Source organism: Molothrus aeneus, chromosome 10 (assembly GCF_037042795.1).
Source record: "Molothrus aeneus isolate 106 chromosome 10, BPBGC_Maene_1.0, whole genome shotgun sequence".
In the NCBI taxonomy this organism is placed as follows: Eukaryota; Metazoa; Chordata; class Aves; order Passeriformes; family Icteridae; genus Molothrus; species Molothrus aeneus.
Window position 1 is genome coordinate 16,174,999 of NC_089655.1, and position 19,501 is coordinate 16,194,499.

The 19,501-nt window shown below is 39.7% G+C and overlaps 1 protein-coding gene across 1 annotated transcript in view; it reads left to right on the top strand.

Annotated features, from left to right (window-relative positions):
• The window catches only part of PSMD1 (proteasome 26S subunit, non-ATPase 1), a 66,095-nt gene that overhangs the window by 4,988 nt on the left and 41,606 nt on the right, over positions 1 to 19,501 (top strand). The window contains exons 6-16 of the mRNA XM_066556741.1: positions 1,007 to 1,150; positions 1,883 to 2,109; positions 3,475 to 3,538; positions 5,266 to 5,394; positions 6,403 to 6,491; positions 7,101 to 7,179; positions 7,495 to 7,668; positions 8,625 to 8,736; positions 9,342 to 9,538; positions 10,135 to 10,230; positions 10,740 to 10,804. Coding sequence (XP_066412838.1) covers positions 1,007 to 1,150; positions 1,883 to 2,109; positions 3,475 to 3,538; positions 5,266 to 5,394; positions 6,403 to 6,491; positions 7,101 to 7,179; positions 7,495 to 7,668; positions 8,625 to 8,736; positions 9,342 to 9,538; positions 10,135 to 10,230; positions 10,740 to 10,804 — 1,376 coding nt within the window. The remainder of the gene's footprint in view (positions 1 to 1,006; positions 1,151 to 1,882; positions 2,110 to 3,474; positions 3,539 to 5,265; positions 5,395 to 6,402; positions 6,492 to 7,100; positions 7,180 to 7,494; positions 7,669 to 8,624; positions 8,737 to 9,341; positions 9,539 to 10,134; positions 10,231 to 10,739; positions 10,805 to 19,501) is intronic.

Below are 19,501 nucleotides of genomic sequence, written 5' to 3' on the forward strand. Positions count from 1 at the left end.
ATGGGACAATATTCCCAGGAAGCTTGGCTATGTGCCCTCTTCTTAAGGTATTCCCTGTCAGTTACTGGCAGAGATACAATACTGGTATAATGCAAGAACAGCCCTTTTATTAAGTTGTCTATCAACTGCTGTAATTCACTGTGGGAAGGATCCTTAGGACTGGGTAAGTGATTTATTAATGTCAAACAAAAGAAGAAACTCCAGTAGGTGGGTGAGCTGCTGTAATTTTCAGTGACTGTGTGCAGTCTTGGCGTGCCCTGACTCCAAGATGGTGCACCTTGGCTTTAAAATCTTCCGCTGAGGCTTTAAGGTAAGTCGTGTTACTGTTAGTGGCAGTAAGAGAAGCTGGCCTATAGTCATCTGCAGCAGCTCAGCAGTTGTGTGCAGTTTTGTTATGCTGTAGTATCTCAATCATATCCCAGACATATAGCTTGAATCCTTTAGATTTTATTGCTTTTCAGTTTACAACTTTTATGTATGTTTGGATGTTTCCCATTTCTGTGTATGAGTGATAATCATAAGGCATCCATCTTGCTCTCATTGTTCTCTTTGTTGTCTTATGCATTTAATAACTTACCCACTATAAATCCCTCATTTTGAAATACCTTTTTGAGGTCTAGTAATCAAATCAGTTTCTTAGGCTTGATCTTTTCTTGGTGCATGGCTTGTTTAGCTGACATTTAATGTTAGCGCAGTGAATTTCACTGCATTCAAAACTGATTGTTTGAACAAGAAGGGTGAAAGGAAGACCGGTATTGTACTTTTAAGTTAATATTTTCATGTTTTAACTTCTGAATTAAATACTGGTCCTGCATGATTTTGATAATGTTTTTTCTTTAAACTGCAATACACTTGTATATAAGCTTTTCTGAAAATAGGAAAGGGAACTGTGAAGATTTATATGCACATTTGGTCTACTTTTTAAAATAGAAAATGTGTAGCTTTATTTTTCTCTCTAAATCCTTCTTGTCAGTCTGATGTTTGATATCCCTGAATTTAATTTCAGAATGATGTTCCTGGGATGCTGGCCTACAGCTTGAAGCTCTGTATGTCTTTGATGCAGAATAAACAGTTTCGTAACAAAGTCTTGAGAGTTCTAGTTAAAATCTACATGAATCTGGAGAAACCAGACTTCATCAATGTGTGCCAGGTAAACTTTTCAAAGTTATCTTTAAAGATAATAGAAGTTGCACTTCTGTAGGTATATTTGGCGTGACATCTACCTGTTCTCTGTCTTATGTTCAGTTAAATGAAATATATTTTCCTGGTTGCATGCTTCCAACATATATCAGATTGAGACCAACTTGAAAAAGAGATGTAAAGATTGCATATTTGCTCAATTTATAGAGAAAGAAATCTGTTCAAAGACAGTTTGAGGATACAGACAGCTCTGACAGAATATTTTAAGCCTATGTAGGGAGTATCAGATGATAGGCTCACAGCTTGGAATTTTATTTATTCCTCACAAGAACATTTCCAGTGCTTTGTTTTTTTGGTAAGCCATTGTCTGAAAGTGTTTGGACAACCAGTTGTGAAGTTACTCAGATGTTCTCAGATCTTTGCCAGTCTTGGTAGGCCATGTACATATGACTCAGTATTATGCCTTTTTCATTTCAGCTGAGACATCCCTACAGAATGACTGGTGCTTCTTCAATGTCCTTTTGAATTTTTGTGTCTAGTAGGACAAGTCTTGGTTTTCTATGAAGTTTTCTATTGTCTTCACTGAAAGAGAGAAAAGTTTTCTATCTTTGGAGGGAGTGTTCTGTGGAGCAGCAGATGAGGGCATTGGAGTGTGGCCTTGGGTAGTGTTGCTTTCACATTCTGAAGTATCTAATGTCTTCTCCTGTTTTTTTTTTTCTGTTCTTCCCTTTCTCCTGCTCAGTGCCTGATATTCCTGGATGACCCACAGGCTGTGAGTGACATCTTGGAAAAATTGGTGAAGGATGATAATCTTCTCATGGCCTACCAAATTTGCTTTGACCTGTATGAAAGCGCGAGCCAGCAGTTCCTGTCATCTGTCATCCAGAATCTGCGCACGGTTGGAACTCCCATTGCCTCCGTGCCTGGATCCACCAACACTGGCACTGTCCCTGGATCAGAGAAAGACAGGTGAGGAGGTTGACTTGAGAGGTGGTGGAGTTCTTTGGCTCCAGTCCCGCTCTAAGGCAGCCTCATATTCCATGTATGGATGCTTTTTACAAGCTGTCAGGTTATTCCCCTTTACTTAAGTATAGGCAAGACATGCTGTTTGCTCAAAACAAAATTGTATATTACCAAAATCTGGTTTTTAAGGGGATTTTTCTTTGCAGTTGAGATAAGCACAGAGCAGTTATACTGGGGTTCAGCTAATGAGCAGTAATTCATTAAGGTGCAGCATGAGTTGCTTGGGAATGCTGATTCTGTGTGGTCTTGGCAGCAACTTGCAGAGCTAAGGAAGGGGGGAGCTCAGGGAGAAAGCTCATCACATCTATGTGCAAGTTTGGTTTCACATAACAGCTTATGGGAAGAGTAAGCTCTATGGTATGTGGTGTCAGCAGACCCTTTTGTACTTGCAGTTCAGAAGAGCTACTTCAAATCTATTTTGAGTTTTTAAAAATGTGATCAGTATCACAGATTTTAACTGCAGGAAGCTGCTGTTAAGAAAAATCCAAGTTGGCCCTAACCATTCTGTTATCTTTATTTCTTCTTTTGGTGACTTAGAGGAGAACTGGGCAATCTGTGCTAAGGTTGCTGCCCAGCTCAGGGGCAGCATGGAAGAAGTTTGTTCTCCACCTGCTGTGTAATCACCATAGAATGCTTAGTGGTACTTTCACCAGAGCTCTCATGTCTGTGCACAACCTGCTCCCAGCACTCTTTGATAGTGTGTGATGGGGAATCCCACCTAGGTCCAGGCTGGTTGAATATAGGGGTTTGTCCAGCTGTGGAGCTGAGTATTTATACTTTTGAATCAGTGACACAGGCATGGCAAGCATTTTCCTCGTCCTCTCTTTTTTTCCAGTGAAATAAAAGGAAAGACACAGAATAATTTGTGTCAGCCTGTGAAGCATTAGAGCAAGGTGCTAACAACAGCTTAATATGTTTAAATTCCTTGTCAACCCTCTAGGATCCATGCTATTAGTGACAAGCACAAGGCTTCTAGGGGAGGATATAATTATCCTTGATGCCTTGTTTGTTGACCTTGTTTTCTCACCTGTGTCTGTTCATTCCCTACAAGCATCTTTGTTTTTGTTGTCTCTGTAGATGGAATAAGAGAATAGGGTTTTCCAGGCCTTTGTCTTCAAGTTCAAAATTGAGTGGAGGGGGAGTTTTCTGCTCAGCAGTAAGCTCCAGATAGTCAGCCCTTGTTCTATCAAACTCCTCTTTTACAGTCATCATCTCCAAATCCTAGGCTGCTCCTTCAGGACAATGTTCAGCCATAATTACAGTTCCTGACTTATTGCAAGTGATGCATTTTTCATTTCTGTTTTATTTCAGTGATGCTATGGAAGCAGAAGAGAAACCAGGAAGCACATGTGCAGCAGGGAGGTCTGCAGAAATTGTGAGTGCTATTTCTGAAACAGACCTTACTTAGTTTTTCTTACATGTTCTCTTTTGATGTCTAGGATTTCTAAATTGGTTTGGCTAATAAAGAATGGAATTCCTTTTCTGTGTGCCTGGAGACAAGGTGGCGGATGATCTCTGAGAGCCAAAAGTCTGACTTAATGTCCAGCAGTTCAGATACTGAAAGCTGTGTGAGAGTAGGAAATGGTCAGAGTTCAGTAGGAGTTACTGAGTCCTGAAAAAGGACACAGAAAGATCTGGCTCATGTGTTTGCTTTTTGATATTGAAACAATTAATTCATCTCAAAAGAAGGGGCCTGAAATTTAACTGCTGCTGAGAACCTTAGGGAGTGAATTAGCTCGATGCATTTTTTTTTCCTCTCTTTCAAGAACCCAGCTGTAGTTCTGATTGGATAGAACTGATGCTGTTCTGCAGGAATGGCAGGAGAGGATGCTGATGGAACATAGTTTCTTTTCCATGAGGGTATAAAGTTACCTCGGGCCTACAGGTGCTGTGTTGCTGGCCCAGTTGGTTGGAATCTTTTTGTTTAGTTTCTTTTCCCAAGTATTGGAGAAAGTGAGTTCACTTCTGACATGCACATACAGTTGCAATTCAGCATGTAGAATAGTTAATGCAGTTTTGACATTTCCAATGCTGCAGACAAGGAGCGTTACCAGAGAGGAAGGTAAAACCCAAGACAAGTTGGTTTTTGTTTTTCTTCTTTTTCCCCATGGTAAATGTTTGCAAACAAAACTTGGGAATATTTGAAAGACTCTTGCATATCACTTAAAAATTAATTAAGGGCAAACAGAAGTGTTTTCTTCAAGTTATATTTCACACAGAAAACAAAAGGGACTGAGTTTCTTGCCCCAGCAAGGAACCTTGACAGTGCTTTTGTACGGGAAAGGTGTCTTGGATGAGTTTCTGCTGCATTGGCTTTGCTGATTGTGCCAAGTACACCAAAACAATCTGTGTGGCCAGAAATGTTCTTTAGCTTAATCTTCCACAATTAAGAATGCTGACTACAAAGAAATAACTGAGGGAATTAGTTTAAGGGCTGAACTACTCATGCTTGACTGGTCTGTGACCAGCTAACAATGTCAGGACAAAGAGCTGCACTGTACTTTTCACCCTGCTCAGAATGAACTTCAGCTTCTACAGATCCATTTTCAACTGTTTCATCAGGAGGAAGGAGACTTTTCTCAAAGAGCTCTTGGGGTTGAATGTATCTGTTTCCTAGTTCTACTGGCTGTTGTTCTAAATAAAGATTGTAGCTCACAAGAATGGTGTTACAGCTCAGCACAGGCTCATGTGAAGTATTGTAGCTTTGTGGCCCTGTCTGTGAAAGCTTCCATAGAAATACAGGTTCATTTATAAGAGGGTTTGCCTTGGCAGGAGATTTACTGTCTCTGTAATGCCAAACAGCAGCTTGCAGAATGTCAGATGTCAACTGTATTCTTTTGCTTTCAATTAAAGAATACTGATTTCTCTTTGAAGAGTCTCTTCTCCCACCTGCACTGCTGTGCACAAAAGATTTGATTTCTGGGAGGTTTGGGCTTGTGCACCGAGGACAGAAACAATAGATGTGTTTTTAGTCCTAAAACTTGATAGTTTTTGGAATATGGTGATGGGAACATACCAGAGTGGCTTCTCATGAATTCTATTTTAACACAGTCATAGTTGAGTTCTCATGGAATTTTTTTTCCTTTTTGCTTGTATGTGAAGAACCCAGAGCCTAAGGACCAGATCTCAAAAATGATTAAAATTTTAAGTGGGGAAATGGCCATTGAGTTACATCTGCAGTTTTTAATACGAAACAACAATACAGATCTCATGATCCTCAAAAACACAAAGGTAAGAGACTTTGTTAGATATGGTTGTCTTGGATTTATCTGATTCAACCTGTGTTGGTTTTTACCATGCTGCTGTTGTTTTTAATGATAGGCTGCTATTAGCATGTTGACATTTTAATTAGGGTTTTTTTAATTGGGTATAGCAACTCATCTTTTTCTCACCCTTTTTTTTTTTTGGTGGGTTTGTTTTTCATCTGTTCAGTAAGATGGGCAAAATTTACTCTCCAGCTCCATGTCAGATCCAATGCAAATGCTGCTGGTTGGGAAGGGAGGAGTCAGCCAGGACTGTAGGTTACAGTATGTTGGTATCTTGGTTGAGATGTTAGGTAAGCCCTTCAGCTTGGCAAGGGAATCCTGGTATGTAGTAAAAAAACAATATTTCCATGTTGGAGACAAAACCAATCAGATACTGTAATGTAGACAAAGTTAGTGAATGGAGTAACTGGTTTTGTTTTGGAAGGTGTTACTCAAGGTTGGGCAAATGAAAAATTACAGGTAAACTAGAATCATAAAAGCTTACTAGAAACTATAGGAGAAGTTTTTTATTTGTGAAATAAGATGCACATTGTCAGTAAAAGTAATAGGGGTTGCTTGTTAGTGGGTTCATTTATTTCAGATGACATTTCAAATGTATTGGAAAATCTTTTCCATCTGCTGGTAAAGTGTTCAGGATGCTGCAGTGGAGTTCTGGGAACAGCCTGGAAACGTCAGCAGCACTCGCTGTGAGTGCTCGGTTCTGGGAAGCAGAGCAGGGTGGTTCTCCAGTTAAGTGGCAATTGGAGTAATCACATCTCTGATAGAAACTCACATAAAGGATCATTTTGCATGGGAAAGATGGCTAGGAGGATATGTTAGAGTGTATTAGCAATCTATTAGCTGATTACAGGGAAATTGCTGGTTAAATTGAGGATCATTACAGTCCATTTTTCTACTGTACTGGCAAGCTTGTTAAGTGACCTTGGGTAGATCTTTTGCTGAGTGATGCTACTGATTGTTCTTATTCTTTCAGGATGCAGTGAGGAATTCTGTGTGTCATACTGCAACTGTTATAGCAAACTCCTTTATGCACTGTGGAACGACCAGTGACCAGTTCCTTAGGTAAATCTATGGCAAGGAAGCTGCAATGTCATTTAGAGGTGTTTGAACAACATTGTTGCCCTCCTTAACTTGATACATCCGGAGTGGTAACTGCAGAACTCTAATGGTGTTAGAGAATTGTTTCCTTTTCTCTATCCTCACAAACTGGCTTTGTTTGACTGCTAGCTGTATGAGCAGCTTGGAGGGTGAAGGTCTGGAATTTCTCTTCTCTTTGTTTACTAGTTAGAGAGTTTCTGGGATGTATCTTCTTATGGTAGAGACTGACAGTACTGAGTGACTCTTTTAGGGGAAATGCCAGGGCTGACCTTACAAGGGACTTAAGGAAAGCTGCAGAAACTCTGCTATTCCCAGAGAATTGGTGGGCTACCTATTGAGTAATTCTCTGCCTTTCATGAGATCACCCATGTCTAGAAGCTTGACTACAACCAGGCAAAAATCAGGACTGATGAAGGGGAGAGAAATGTAAAGTGGAAATGTGGTTAGCTGCCTTCCCTTCTGGAGCTGCTTTTTAGTTTGAAAGCAGTCTTCAGTGCTCTTAAACCCTCTTTGCATGATTAGGAACAGGCTGTAGGAGAAACTTTGTATAACCTTTCTCTTTTCATCTTCTAGAGACAATTTGGAGTGGCTGGCCAGGGCCACTAACTGGGCTAAGTTTACTGCTACTGCCAGCTTGGGTGTCATACACAAGGTAACATTGCATTCGTTTCTGTCTGCTCAGTGTAAATGCTTGACTTGTGAACAGTGAAAATGTGGAAATAGGGATTCTGGATAGTGCCTGCAGTCCAGTGTACCTGGCATAGCTATAACATATTTTGTGTCTTTACACTATAAAGTTCCTTACTGTAGAAACTTTCAGTAATTTTGAATGGTGATGTGTGGCACTGAAATACTGATTTTAGTGGAGAAAATAATGGCTACAACACATGTTTAAATATTACTTTGCTGTTTTTTTCCCATTTCACTTCCCACTGTCTTCCCTTCCTGCTGGTCACTGGACATCTAGGGTCATGAGAAAGAAGCGTTACAGCTAATGGCAACCTACCTGCCCAAGGACACCTCTCCAGGGTCAGCCTACCAGGAGGGAGGAGGCCTCTATGCCTTGGGTCTCATCCATGCCAACCACGGCGGGGACATCATTGACTACTTGCTGAACCAGCTGAAGAATGCCAGTAATGATGTGTGTACTGGGCTCTGCAATGAGCCTTTGCTTTGTTGGGAATATGCAGGAGGGTGCTGTCTGGTTTAGTAGTGGGGAGTAGAGGTAATTAGGCAGCAGTGTGGTACTTAAACCTCCTCTGGGTTTTAAAGATTGGTTAAAGGTTGGTTTTAGCAACCTATTGCTTAAGGTTTAGGTAAGATTTTTAGGAATTTCTTATGTACTTGACAGTGACTGTAGCTTCATCATATTTACTATTTGTTATATCTGCTTTGTTTTGCTAATGGACCTGCAGCATTCAGGCACTGTTATTGTGTACAGCTTAGTTGTCAAGGAAATAAGCCACGAAATGTTTCTGCTGACATGACCTGTAGTTTTAATGCATCTTGCACAATAAGTGTTTTACTTCTGTAGTTAGTGTTTGTAGACGTCTACGAAAAATATATTTTTAAGTTGGGAATAGGTCATTGTCTCAGCATGTTGCCTCTTTCTCCTTGTGGAATCTAATTACTTTTTTTTTTAATTCCATGAACAGATCCTAATAGTCTTACTGAAAATGTATCTATTGTTAGAATAAAAGAGGTTATAGACTGTTTTTAAGTGGGTACCTTTTAACCTTTTTATTTAGAACTTATTACTAGCTAGGTTTTTACACATGGCACAGATTTATGGTTTTACATAAATCACTCAGTGGGGGAAAAGCGTTTGAAGTTACTAGAAAATCTTCTGTGCTATGTGTTAAGCTTCTGTTACTTACTGTTTATGGGCTTTTGAACTGTTTTTCTTCTTTTTTCCGCCTCCTTCACTGGACCTGCTGCCTGAGACTGTGAAGGTGGTATTTCTAGCAGGTCAAGAGATCATTTTGGGTTGGTTTGGGGCTAAAAGGTTGCAGGTTTAATATTGATGGAAAGATGTCTGCTTCACCTGAAGTCATACTGTTCCCTGCTTTATGACTGAACTTGCATGTGCTTCTCTAGATTGTGCGACATGGTGGCAGCCTGGGCTTGGGGCTGGCTGCCATGGGGACAGCACGTCAGGATGTGTACGATCTGCTGAAAACAAACCTATACCAGGATGATGCAGTGACAGGTAAATGTTCTGCTTTCAAAGCAAATAACCATCTGAGGCCTTATCAGGCACCTGGAGTTTTTGATAATGTTTTTTTCCCCTCAGGTTTTCTGTTAGCAGCATAAATTGTTTCTAGCTGTGTTTTACTTACTGACCTTTTCCTGATCATTATGGTTCTTTAGTTATATGTCAGTAATGTTCAAAGGTCCTGTCATGACTGGCACTGTGGCAAGTTTTAATAAGACACACTAGGTCTTTAAACAGCTCCTTTTTTGCTCTGTTCCCTTCTTTGTCATGTTTTTTCTTTAGTGTGTCTGTTCTCCAGAGCCATGTGCTTTTTTGAGCTAGGAGACAGGCTTGGAGAAGCCTGTGGGAGTTACTGCTGCATTGGTGGGGCTCATAGAAAGTGATCTCAGCAGCTCTTGGTCCAAGGAAGGGATAATTGAACTTGGTAGGGAAAAGTACTGAATTGTGGTTACAAACACATTTTGCCATGAATAATGGAGTTGTTTGGCATGGGGATGTCCAGAAGTGATCTATTGGCCTACATCTGGTGTGATTCTCTAGATACAGTATTTATTACTTTGGGAACAGAGTTGACTTTTTTGCTTTTCTGTGATTTTCAGGTGAGGCAGCTGGCCTGGCACTGGGGTTGGTTATGTTGGGATCTAAAAATGCCCAGGCTATTGAGGACATGGTTGGCTACGCACAGGAAACCCAGCATGAAAAGATCCTGCGAGGCCTTGCTGTTGGAATTGCTCTGGTCATGTATGGGAGGATGGAGGAGGCTGATGCTCTCATTGAGAGTCTCTGCAGAGATAAGGTAAATTGAGCTGTGACTTAATCCCTGACTCTTGTGTTACATGGCTGACCTTCCTGTCCATTTGTGAATCTCCAGCTGTGGTGGGTTGGCTCTTTTGAGCCAGAGAAGTTCTTACATGGGTCTGAAGTAGGACTGTTTCACAAGTTGCTGCACTCTGATCAAAAATACAAGAACAATACTGCTTAGCTCTGTATTTCTTTGGCCTTATACTTGGTCTTCATAGTCATGTGAGCAGCAGCAGGGAGTAGATCAGGATGCAGTGGTTAAAAACAGACGAGACTTGCTGTAAGTGGGTCATCTTCATCTCAAGGCTCTGGTAGTGATCATTGCAGATTGCAAATAAGAAGCAAGATGACATCTGTGCCCTATACTCTTGGGCAGCCTGCAGCATAGCAGGCTCTCTGTCCCCCTGAACTTGGTAATGACAACTCTGCTTTGGTGATTGTCCTGTTACTTGTCCCAAATGAACAATTAAGCAATGAGGCTGACATGTGACCTGTTAGCAGGTTCAAGACACAAGAGTGGAACAGATTTAAAGTTAGAATTACTGACTCACTGTTTGGATGGATGTGAAATATTGATGCTTTCTCTTCCAGGATCCGATTCTCCGTCGTTCTGGCATGTACACTGTGGCTATGGCATACTGTGGCTCAGGGAACAACAAGGCCATCAGGCGCCTGCTGCATGTGGCTGTAAGTACTGTGGCCTTAGCAGCAGATAAAAGGAAATTTTTGGTCAGAAAGCAAGCACATCACTTTGTCAGGCTTTGTGTCTGCAGTGTTAATATTCTGGTCCAAATCAGAGATTGTGAAGTGATGGAAGCTTTATTTAGTATTATGAGCAGAACCAGCAGGGCCTTCTTTCATTAGGGTAATAAGTAGACTTTCAGACTTTCAACCTGGTATCACAGAGTAGGCACCTATTAAAAATTAAAATATGAACCTAAACTACCCAGCTAACAGGTTTGCAGTGAATAGTCTGTGTAATGATGGACTGGAGAAAAAATAAATTAAGCTGTAAAGGATGAGGTCTGTCTGTTCTTTGATCATCTTGCAGTTGGTGTGCAAACGTGGGTGAGGCTGTTTGGGCTAAGGCTGAACATGATTTTAACTAACTTTCTCTATAATCCTGTCTTCTGGTCTGAAACATGGTCCTCAAGTGTTTTAACTGTATTCTGAATATCCTGTTTTTCCTTTTGTAGGTGAGTGATGTGAATGATGACGTGAGGCGGGCAGCTGTGGAGTCACTTGGGTTCATTCTGTTCAGGTAAAGTGTCTTCCTTGGTCAGTCCTGCAGCCTTCAATTTAATGTCTGTTACTTTTTAAAAAAATTAGTATGCTACTGCTTTCACATAGTGTCTCAACTGCTAAATGAATGAATTCTGAAAAGTTAAAAAACAGGGAGATTGGTTTAGGATTAGAAGCCTTCCTTAATGTTTAGCAGATGTTTAATGAGTCTTTCTGTAGGTTTCTGGATTTGTGGCTTAATTGTCTGGACAGAGCTAGATGAAGTTGACAAATAGAATGAAAAATTAATATTTGCAGAATTGAGAGTTAATTAAAAATTAAATATACTGTGCTTGTGCCAAGCCTCTTAAGGGCAGCAGTACCCAGACAAATATATCTGCCTAATGACTGTCTAAAATGTTGTGACTGATTAAGCAAAAACAACTGAAGGAGAACCTTGAAATAGTCTTTGTTTCTTAAGTATCCACTATTAAACCATGAAAAGTTCCTGGGCTTACATTGTAACATGAGCCCATCGCAAAATCATCACAATGTTTCCTTTGGTTGTCCAAAGTGAAACCTATTGCTGAAAGGTATTTTGTAGTGCCCTGCAGGTCCCTTAGCTGAGAGGCGGTTGGGGAATTAGAAGGTTCCCCAAGGACTGCACCTGTGTCTGTTAATACAATAATCTGTGTCTGTTACTACAATAATCTGTGTCTGTTAATACAATAATCTGTGTTGTCTGAGCACTGAGCCAAACTGCAGCCTTTGAGTGTGGCTGAGAGGAGTTGGTGCATACATACTTGGGTCCATAATTGTAATTTAAAAATTGTTCTTCACATCTTCTTTTGGATTGGTAGCTGTCCTTAAAAGCAGGATGAGAGGTTCTTAAAGATGGGATTAAAACTTGGGTTACTGATGTGAGCAGTCAGCTTTTCTGTACCAAGTTGTTCCCCACATGGAAGTGATTCTGCACTGTTCTGCTCTATCTGAAGGATAATTGAATGTGGATTGCAAAGAGGACAGATTCTCTCAGTGGGCAGCAGGTGTCTCTCAAGTGCTTCTGCTCTGTTACTTCCAAGCAGCACAGCTCCTTCCTTGCTGCTTCGGGATCTCTGCCTCTCCTGAAGCCAAGGGATCTGTTTAGCTGACTTCTGTATCTGTGTACAGAACAAAAATTCCATGCATGCCTTCCATAGTTTCAGGCATCTTTTTTCAAAACAGGTTGTGACAAAGCCCTTTTGAGCTCAGATTTCAGTGTAATTTTTCTTTTCAACAAATGCAAAACACAATTGGACATGGATATCTCTTACCAAAATGAGAAACCTTCAAGGCTCTGAACTATTTACCATGTGCTGGCATCTTGCTGGAACAACATAGTTCAGGGCCTGTTCTCTCCATATCCAGCAATGAGGAATGAGTGACACCATCTTTGACTCTTTCACCTGCTGTACTGTGGTTCAGATGTTATCCTGCCTCTTCCCCTCCCTTTCTGGAGACTTGCAGTCCAGAACCTACTTGTGCAATAAGGAGGAGCATTTACTTGTAAATTCTAGTGTCCACCTTTCTTGGTAGTCCTTGGTAGTCAAGGACTAACACTTTTTAGCTGAATAGCACTGGCTCCTGGAGGCAAAAGGTTTGTGTTAGGCTGTGGTAGTTGCCAACACTTTTCACTTGATAACTGGTTGTGTGCTCTGCCCCAGCTGAATGATGCTAGTGTACAGAGACATAAAGACCAAGCGAGTTGTGAGTTTGTCAGATTTCATGGCTAAAATGACATTTCTTTCTTAGGACTGTTGTTTGTTGAAGTCTAACTGGATTTACTTGTAAAGGCCACTAACACAGCATTGAATACTGGCAAGAGTCAGTGATTTGTCAGCTGCTGGGTATACAGAGCTTTTGAATGAAGTGTTTTGGAGGTGAGAAGGTCTGAGACACAGTGGGCTAAATCCCAGAAATTAATCTCATTTTAAGTGAAGGAAACATGACTGAAGGTGCCATGAAAAGATTTCTCATTGAATTCTTTATTTGTGGTTGCAGAAAGGGAACTGTGAAATCAGGATTGAAATAAGAAAATACATTTGTTTAATGCAGTCTACATTTTTCTTGGGGAATTCATGGCATTCATGAGGTTGAGTGTGCTTGAGGTGTGAGTTTGTCTGCTCGATTGTACACTTCAGCAGCCTGAGACTTGTGCTTCTGTCTATTCCTCCTATAGGAATAGTAAAATCCATATAAGGGTGGAGGTTACACAGTCAGAGGATGATAATTTCCTTAAAAGCACCATTGCTTGAACATGACAGAAACTACAGCCCACAAACTCACATTGTGTCATAAATATCCAGTTTGTTTTCTCCTGTTGTTACAACTATCTATGAATAAATGTTCTTCCTCTTGGATTTGAACTAAAAGTGTCATAAACATCACAAAACTGCTAATTTTAGGTAATGCATCTGCATAACAGAACATTCTGTGAGGCTTTGCTGTCCTTGTTTTCCTCTGTGAGCCTTCCTTGCTATCACATGCATACAACCCTGCCTCTCTCACTCAAGAGCCCATCTTGACTTTTATTTTTGATTATGAAAACAGCACAGTATCGAAGCAAAATGTGATAGAACATAATGCAATAAAACATGACATTTAATTTTTAGAGCAATAAGGTTTTGCTTGAACTTGAAGATTACCTCTTTTATATTTTTTTAAGCATGGTATTTTTTTTTTCATTGGGCTTTTGAATTACTGGAAAAATATACAAAAGAATGTATGTGGCTTTTTTCATTATTCATAATTCATGAATCAAGGTTTAGATAGAATATTTTAGTCTAGGTTCTTAAGTTTTACCTAAGAATTGCAAGATTAAAATTTCCATAGTGTTATGAAAGATAATCAATCACCCCCCAGTTACAGTCCCTGGAGGACTGGGGGAGCAGGGATCAGTGCTGTTGTTACAGTTTCACTCTGGGATGTTGGATGCACACTTGCCTGGCTGTGGGAATGTCTGCAGTCACCCAAGTGAGCAGAGCAGTATCAATCACATTGCTTGAGTGCAGAATATGTTGCAGGTCCTATTCATACAGCACGAAAACTTCCTTGTCCGATTCTTGGGCTCCCCAAAGCTTTCCAGGGGACCCTGTGTGTAGAATTGAACCTTGACCAGCAGAGTTGCTGCTGTTAATTCTGGTTTTGCTGACTGTTTAGAAGCAGTCCATAGGTTCAGGCTGGGGATGGAAAGCACACCTTGCTGGCTATAGGACTTGGTGTGGCTTTTTTCCCTTCTTGGCTTAGTCCAATACAAAAATTAGGCACTAGTTATGGATTTCAGAGGAGATCATTTTCATACCACTATATTAAATTATCAGAAAATGTTCTGGTGCAGGAGAATTGTTTCAAAATTGCCTCCTCTTTTCTTCCTTTTGCCATCTAAAAACCCAGTCAAAACTGTGTGGAGCGAAAACCTGAGACTTTACATCTTCTCTCTTTTTAAAAATGGCCACCTCTTACAGGAGACACTTCTAAGTAAAATGTTATTGTAAGGTGATACAGAGGCACTAATAAAGCTTGGGATGTTTGGAGCTTGTAGTGTGCATGCAGGGCTGAACAAGAAGCTGTGTTGTGCAATAGAAAGAGGGGAAATGATGCATTGACTTGGCTGCTGTAAGGTGTCTCTGTTTTCCCAGTCCTGCTCCTTTTGCCATTGATCACAGATAGATAGCAAACTTACCTAATTGTTGATGTTTACATACTGGTGGTTTTTTCTGCTGAAGTGGTTTATAAAATATTTATGATTGCTGGAAACAGCATTTAAATCACCTGTGATTTTCAGTCAGCTTTTAAAAATTATTATGATGCAATGGAAAACATGATCAATATAAAGTGTTTTGCTTTTTAAAAATGGAAAGACTTATTTTTATCATACTTTTTACCACTTTAGATCATGAATTCCTTGTTGGTATTGCAGAGTGAGATGTGATTGGATTATGTAGCCAGCCTTATTTTTACATTATTAGAGCAGTGCTGCAGAGTATCTAAACACTTTATGTACAAAATGAGGAGATAGATGTTTTATGGATAGAAGAAATCTGATTGGTAGAAAGCTTCAATGTGGGATGGAACAGTGCTTGCAAGCATGAACTAAAAATGTGTAATGCTCTCATAGCAGTTGTTAAATCCAGAGGAATGAAACTCTTGGGGAAGTGGGACTTGAGTTGTAGGATGCTGCTTTTGCCTTCATGCAATACTGTTGGGAAAAAGCTGAGGGCAGGAGAGGGAACAATGCAGCCTCTAGAGAGTCCCAAAGGGAAGATGTAGTCTCAGATGATAAGTGTAGGCTACCCAAACATGAAGAACTCTGCATGGCTTCTGTTCAATTTTTCATTTTAGGATGATGCAAGTGAAATAGTAATGTTTCCTGCTTTTGTATGCTTTGTGTGTTTACATAGCCTTTGGTATTTTAAGGCTATATATTTGTTATAAGGCAAACAGATCAGATACTTGGATTTTATTGCAGGAAGTCTGGGACAGTTTGTTTTCTTTATATCTTCTAACCTATCTTTATCCAGAAGGCAGATAGCAGATGATCTGGGTAATTGAGTGTGAGGCTGACAGTCACTCTAATGTCATCTGCACCGGTGACTTTTTCAATGTTTTAATTGTGAAGAGGAATTTAGTGAAATGTATCTGCTTGTTAATTCTTGCATAGGAAAGATGAAAAGGGTTTTGTTTACAATCCAACACATTTTATCTTGTCGTATTCAGTCTTCCTGGTAGAGGAGGATGAAGGTCCCTTTCAAAGAAATAGTAGCAGAAATTGTACTATAATCCGAAGAAGCCTTAGACTTTCACTGAATTTGTGCAGGGTTTAATGAATTTGAAAATGATTTGCCATTACCTGTGTGAGCATTTGTAAAGAGGATCCTTTAGAGAGTAAAAAGCTCTTAATTTTTAGGAGTGTGATGTTGCTTTTCAGAGGTTGGAAAGGACCTGAATACCTGGATGCAAGGAATTGTAGCTGTGACTTGACAAATAGGGTTGACATGAATTGTTAAAAAATGGACACTTTTAGCAAGCTATCTTTCCTATTTTTGTACCTAGCTTCCCATCATAAAATGAAAGATCTTCCTCTCCTCTGCAGGGCAAAAGTCTTCCTTTTCCACTGGAGAAAACATTGTTTCTCATGGGAATGGACACTGATAGTAAACACCATGTTGTTATGCCAAAGACCAAATGATGGAAATTACGTCTCTCCTGCCTGTTGTTTTTGCCGTGTTAATGGTTGCCTAGAGAGCCAAAGGGGAAGTGAAACAAAGGAGGGCTTCTGAGCAGTTGTACGTAGGCATCTTTATCACTGTGAAGAAAAAGGTCTAAAGCTTCATGGTAATATTAACTCAGTGCTGAGAACTGGCCAGAACTCTGGGACTCTTGGCTCCAGCTTGCAAGGTAAAAAGCCAGAAGAGCTCTGGCAATGTTCTGCCTCTCTGGATTCCAATGTCCCAGGTTGTTCAGCATGCCTTTACCATGTTTACTCTGCTTACACTGCTTTACTTTGTAAGTCTGATGTTACATACAGCAACCTAGAAAAAGATTCAGGGGAGTTATGTTTTTGTTTTCTTTTACCAGCTTGCAGTGATGTGTATGTTTCCACAGGATGGAAATGGAGTAGAAAAGCAGCACTTTCTGTGAAACTATAAAAAAATCCTATGTGCCTCTTGTGTGCAGGTGATACAGCAGCAGCTTGTAGCATCAGCCTCTCTTCTCAGTGCCTTGTGCTTAACACTTGATTTTAACTGTACTTGCATTTGAAAATTGATGCTAGTATGGCCTAGTGTGATATAGTCAGGAAGAGTTTTATATTTGCAGGATAGAAGATAACTGAATAGTTTTTCTAGCTGCCTGTAGGTTTCCTGACAGCTAAAAGCCTGCAGCTTATAGATGGTTTAGGACTGGCTTCACAAAATGCATTTTACATCATAGCTGGGATTAGCTGAATTTCTTGCATCTCTGTTTCTGAGTAATTTAAAGGTTGGGATATTTTTTGGTTGATTTTTCTGGCTTTGTCTGTTTCATGTGTATTTTGTGGCTGTTTTGTTTAGTTTTTTGTAAAGTAATGCCTTTATTTGCATTTCAAGACACTTATCCTGTTAGGCTTTGAACTCCATTATTTTCCTCTCTGCAAGACTGCTGAGTCCTTATGTGCATGTCTGTGCTGTAATTTTTAATTAGATAGGCAGACAGAACATTGACTGTCTCCTGATGTATTTTAAACAATTAAACAACAAAACAACCACCATACTTGTCCATTGTTCTTTTAAAATGTTCTTCCCATAGTGCCTGGGTTGCAGATAAGCTTTGACTTATCTTGCTTTTCAGTAGTTTAAAAAGAAATTAAATATGCCATATAAAGATCTTTGTGATGATGAGAAAAGTTGAACTAGGTATCTCTAAGTTATTATTTTATGGACTGTATTATTTTGTTATTTTATTGCCTCTCTACAGTAATATCTTGGAGTTATTACTGTATTGAGACTTTAGAGCTGGCCAGGTGGCTGATTTGGTGTGGGTCACATTAGGAAAGAACTGGTGGCATTTTGCTCCAGAGAAAGGAATCCCTTTTTTTGTTTGTGTGTGTTAAGGGGAAAGTGCATGACCCCTTCCTTCTGTAAAAATGTCTTGTTTTCTACAGCCAAATGACTGCAAAGCTTTATCAGTTATTATACTGCTATCTTTATGAAAAAAGCTGTAAAATATTATAATGCTATGAAAATACTCTCACTTTGCAGACAGCATATAAGAGTATATTTTATAAATTTGTGTTACCTAAAGGCAATACTCATGGATGTAGTCCTGAGCCTCCTGTTGTGCTTGTTGATGCCACAAGAGCAGTGTTGTCTGTAGTTACCATACAACAAACTGGTGCTTTCTTTCAGGAGCTTGCAGTGACTCTTCCATCATGTCTTACTAATGAAGGTGATGTCTTTGTTCAGAGCTGTTCTTGTAGATACAGTTGCTAAAACAAGAACTCCACTGTCCATTATGTTTTCTTACTTCATAGTTCTGTATCTTCTTTTTTTTCTTGCTCTGTCCTGCTTTTTCCAAGCTGTTACCTGAATTCTCAGCTTGTTTGCTTTGCAAGTGGACAAGCTCTGAGCAATATCTTCTTGCACTTAGCATGTTAAGTGGAATGTTTTCCACTTGGAAAGTGGAAGCATGGAATGTGCATGCTTTCTTGGCTGATGTGTTTCTGTCTATGTAGAAATTTTCTTTGTCTGTAGAAAGACTGGATTTTTTATTAGTCACTAGTCCTTTAGATTGAAGTTTGTTGTTGCTGACTGAACTCAGTAACTGGAACATGCTGAGCTTCTACTTACAGTTACTAAAACTGAGAAACCTGTATACTGGCTTGAGAAAATACATCTCTGTTGGGTGAGACTTTTTCAAGGATGATTTCCTGTTGGTGGAGGTCTAAGCACTGATTGTAAAGAGGCCTTGGAATCTTCCTCTGTGGGACATTTAGGGCAAATTACTCCTCATGTAAGACAGATTTCAGACTTCACAGCTATACAAGAACAGGGTCAGAGAGAAAAGAGCTGAGTTACCTCTCAGTTTTTCTATGTGCTGTGAGCCAGCAGTGATGTTTCTGCTGGAAAGGGAAACTGTAAGTTGCTGCTCAAAGTAGGTGATTGCTGCCTGCTATATGAAATTTTTTTTTTGTTTAATTAATATGGATTTATTTAAATATCAAGAGAGTTTCCAAAGATGATTGCTTCTTGCTTTCTGACTGCTGGACAATAACCCCTCAGGAATGGTGGTTGCCTTTTGCTGGACAATAACCCCTCAGGAATGGTGGTGTTACTGCTCATTAAGGTGTCTTTTACAGCTATCACAGTCCATCCATTCTGGCTTTTAACTACAGAATCCTCCTAAACAAATTTTGATTAAGTTAAGAGGAGGGAGAGCAGTTAGAATTTACTCTGATTTAAGTGGCTAGTGATTATCACCAAAATTGGGAAGAAGACAACTTACTGCAAATACCACAGATGTATTTTTAATGCTTTTGCCTGAAAATCTCTGGCAGTTGTTACAGTAAGCTCTGTTTTGAACTTGCATATGTTTTAAATTAAATATATATAAATAAATGTTGGAGGGACATGTTAGCTTTAGGACTTTCTGTTCTGCAGATGAAAAAACCTAAGCCTTTTGCTGTACTTAATTTTAGTGTAACTGAAGAATGCTGAAAATATTAAAAATGAAAACAAAGCCCAAGCTGAAATTTTTACTGTAAATGGAAACTATGGAAAAAATGGTGAGCTGGCTGCTTGATATAAGAACTCCAGTACTTTGGGGAAATCAGATTTCTTTTCACAAAGAGTCTGGAGCTGTCAGAAGTTTATGATTTCCCAAATAACAGACTCTGGTAGCTTTTATGGACTGTGAGGACCAATTATTTCTATTAATTTTGTGCTCATACTAAAGTCTTGATCATCTTTGAGAGAGTGCAAATTGGGACCTGTAATTGGCCATTAGTCCAATTAAATCATTTTGAGCTCAGCTAAACTGTGAATATGTGCAGGTGTAGCCAGTACTGTTGTCTCTGCTGTCTTTTAAATATTTGCTCTTATTTTCTTGTGAAGTAGCTGTTCTGTCTGTGATTTCTCTACTTCCTGTGAACTACATTGGATGAGGGGAGGCTTTCACTGAAGTTTCCATGGTCATTTAAAAGGAGGCTTGTCATATAAATTAT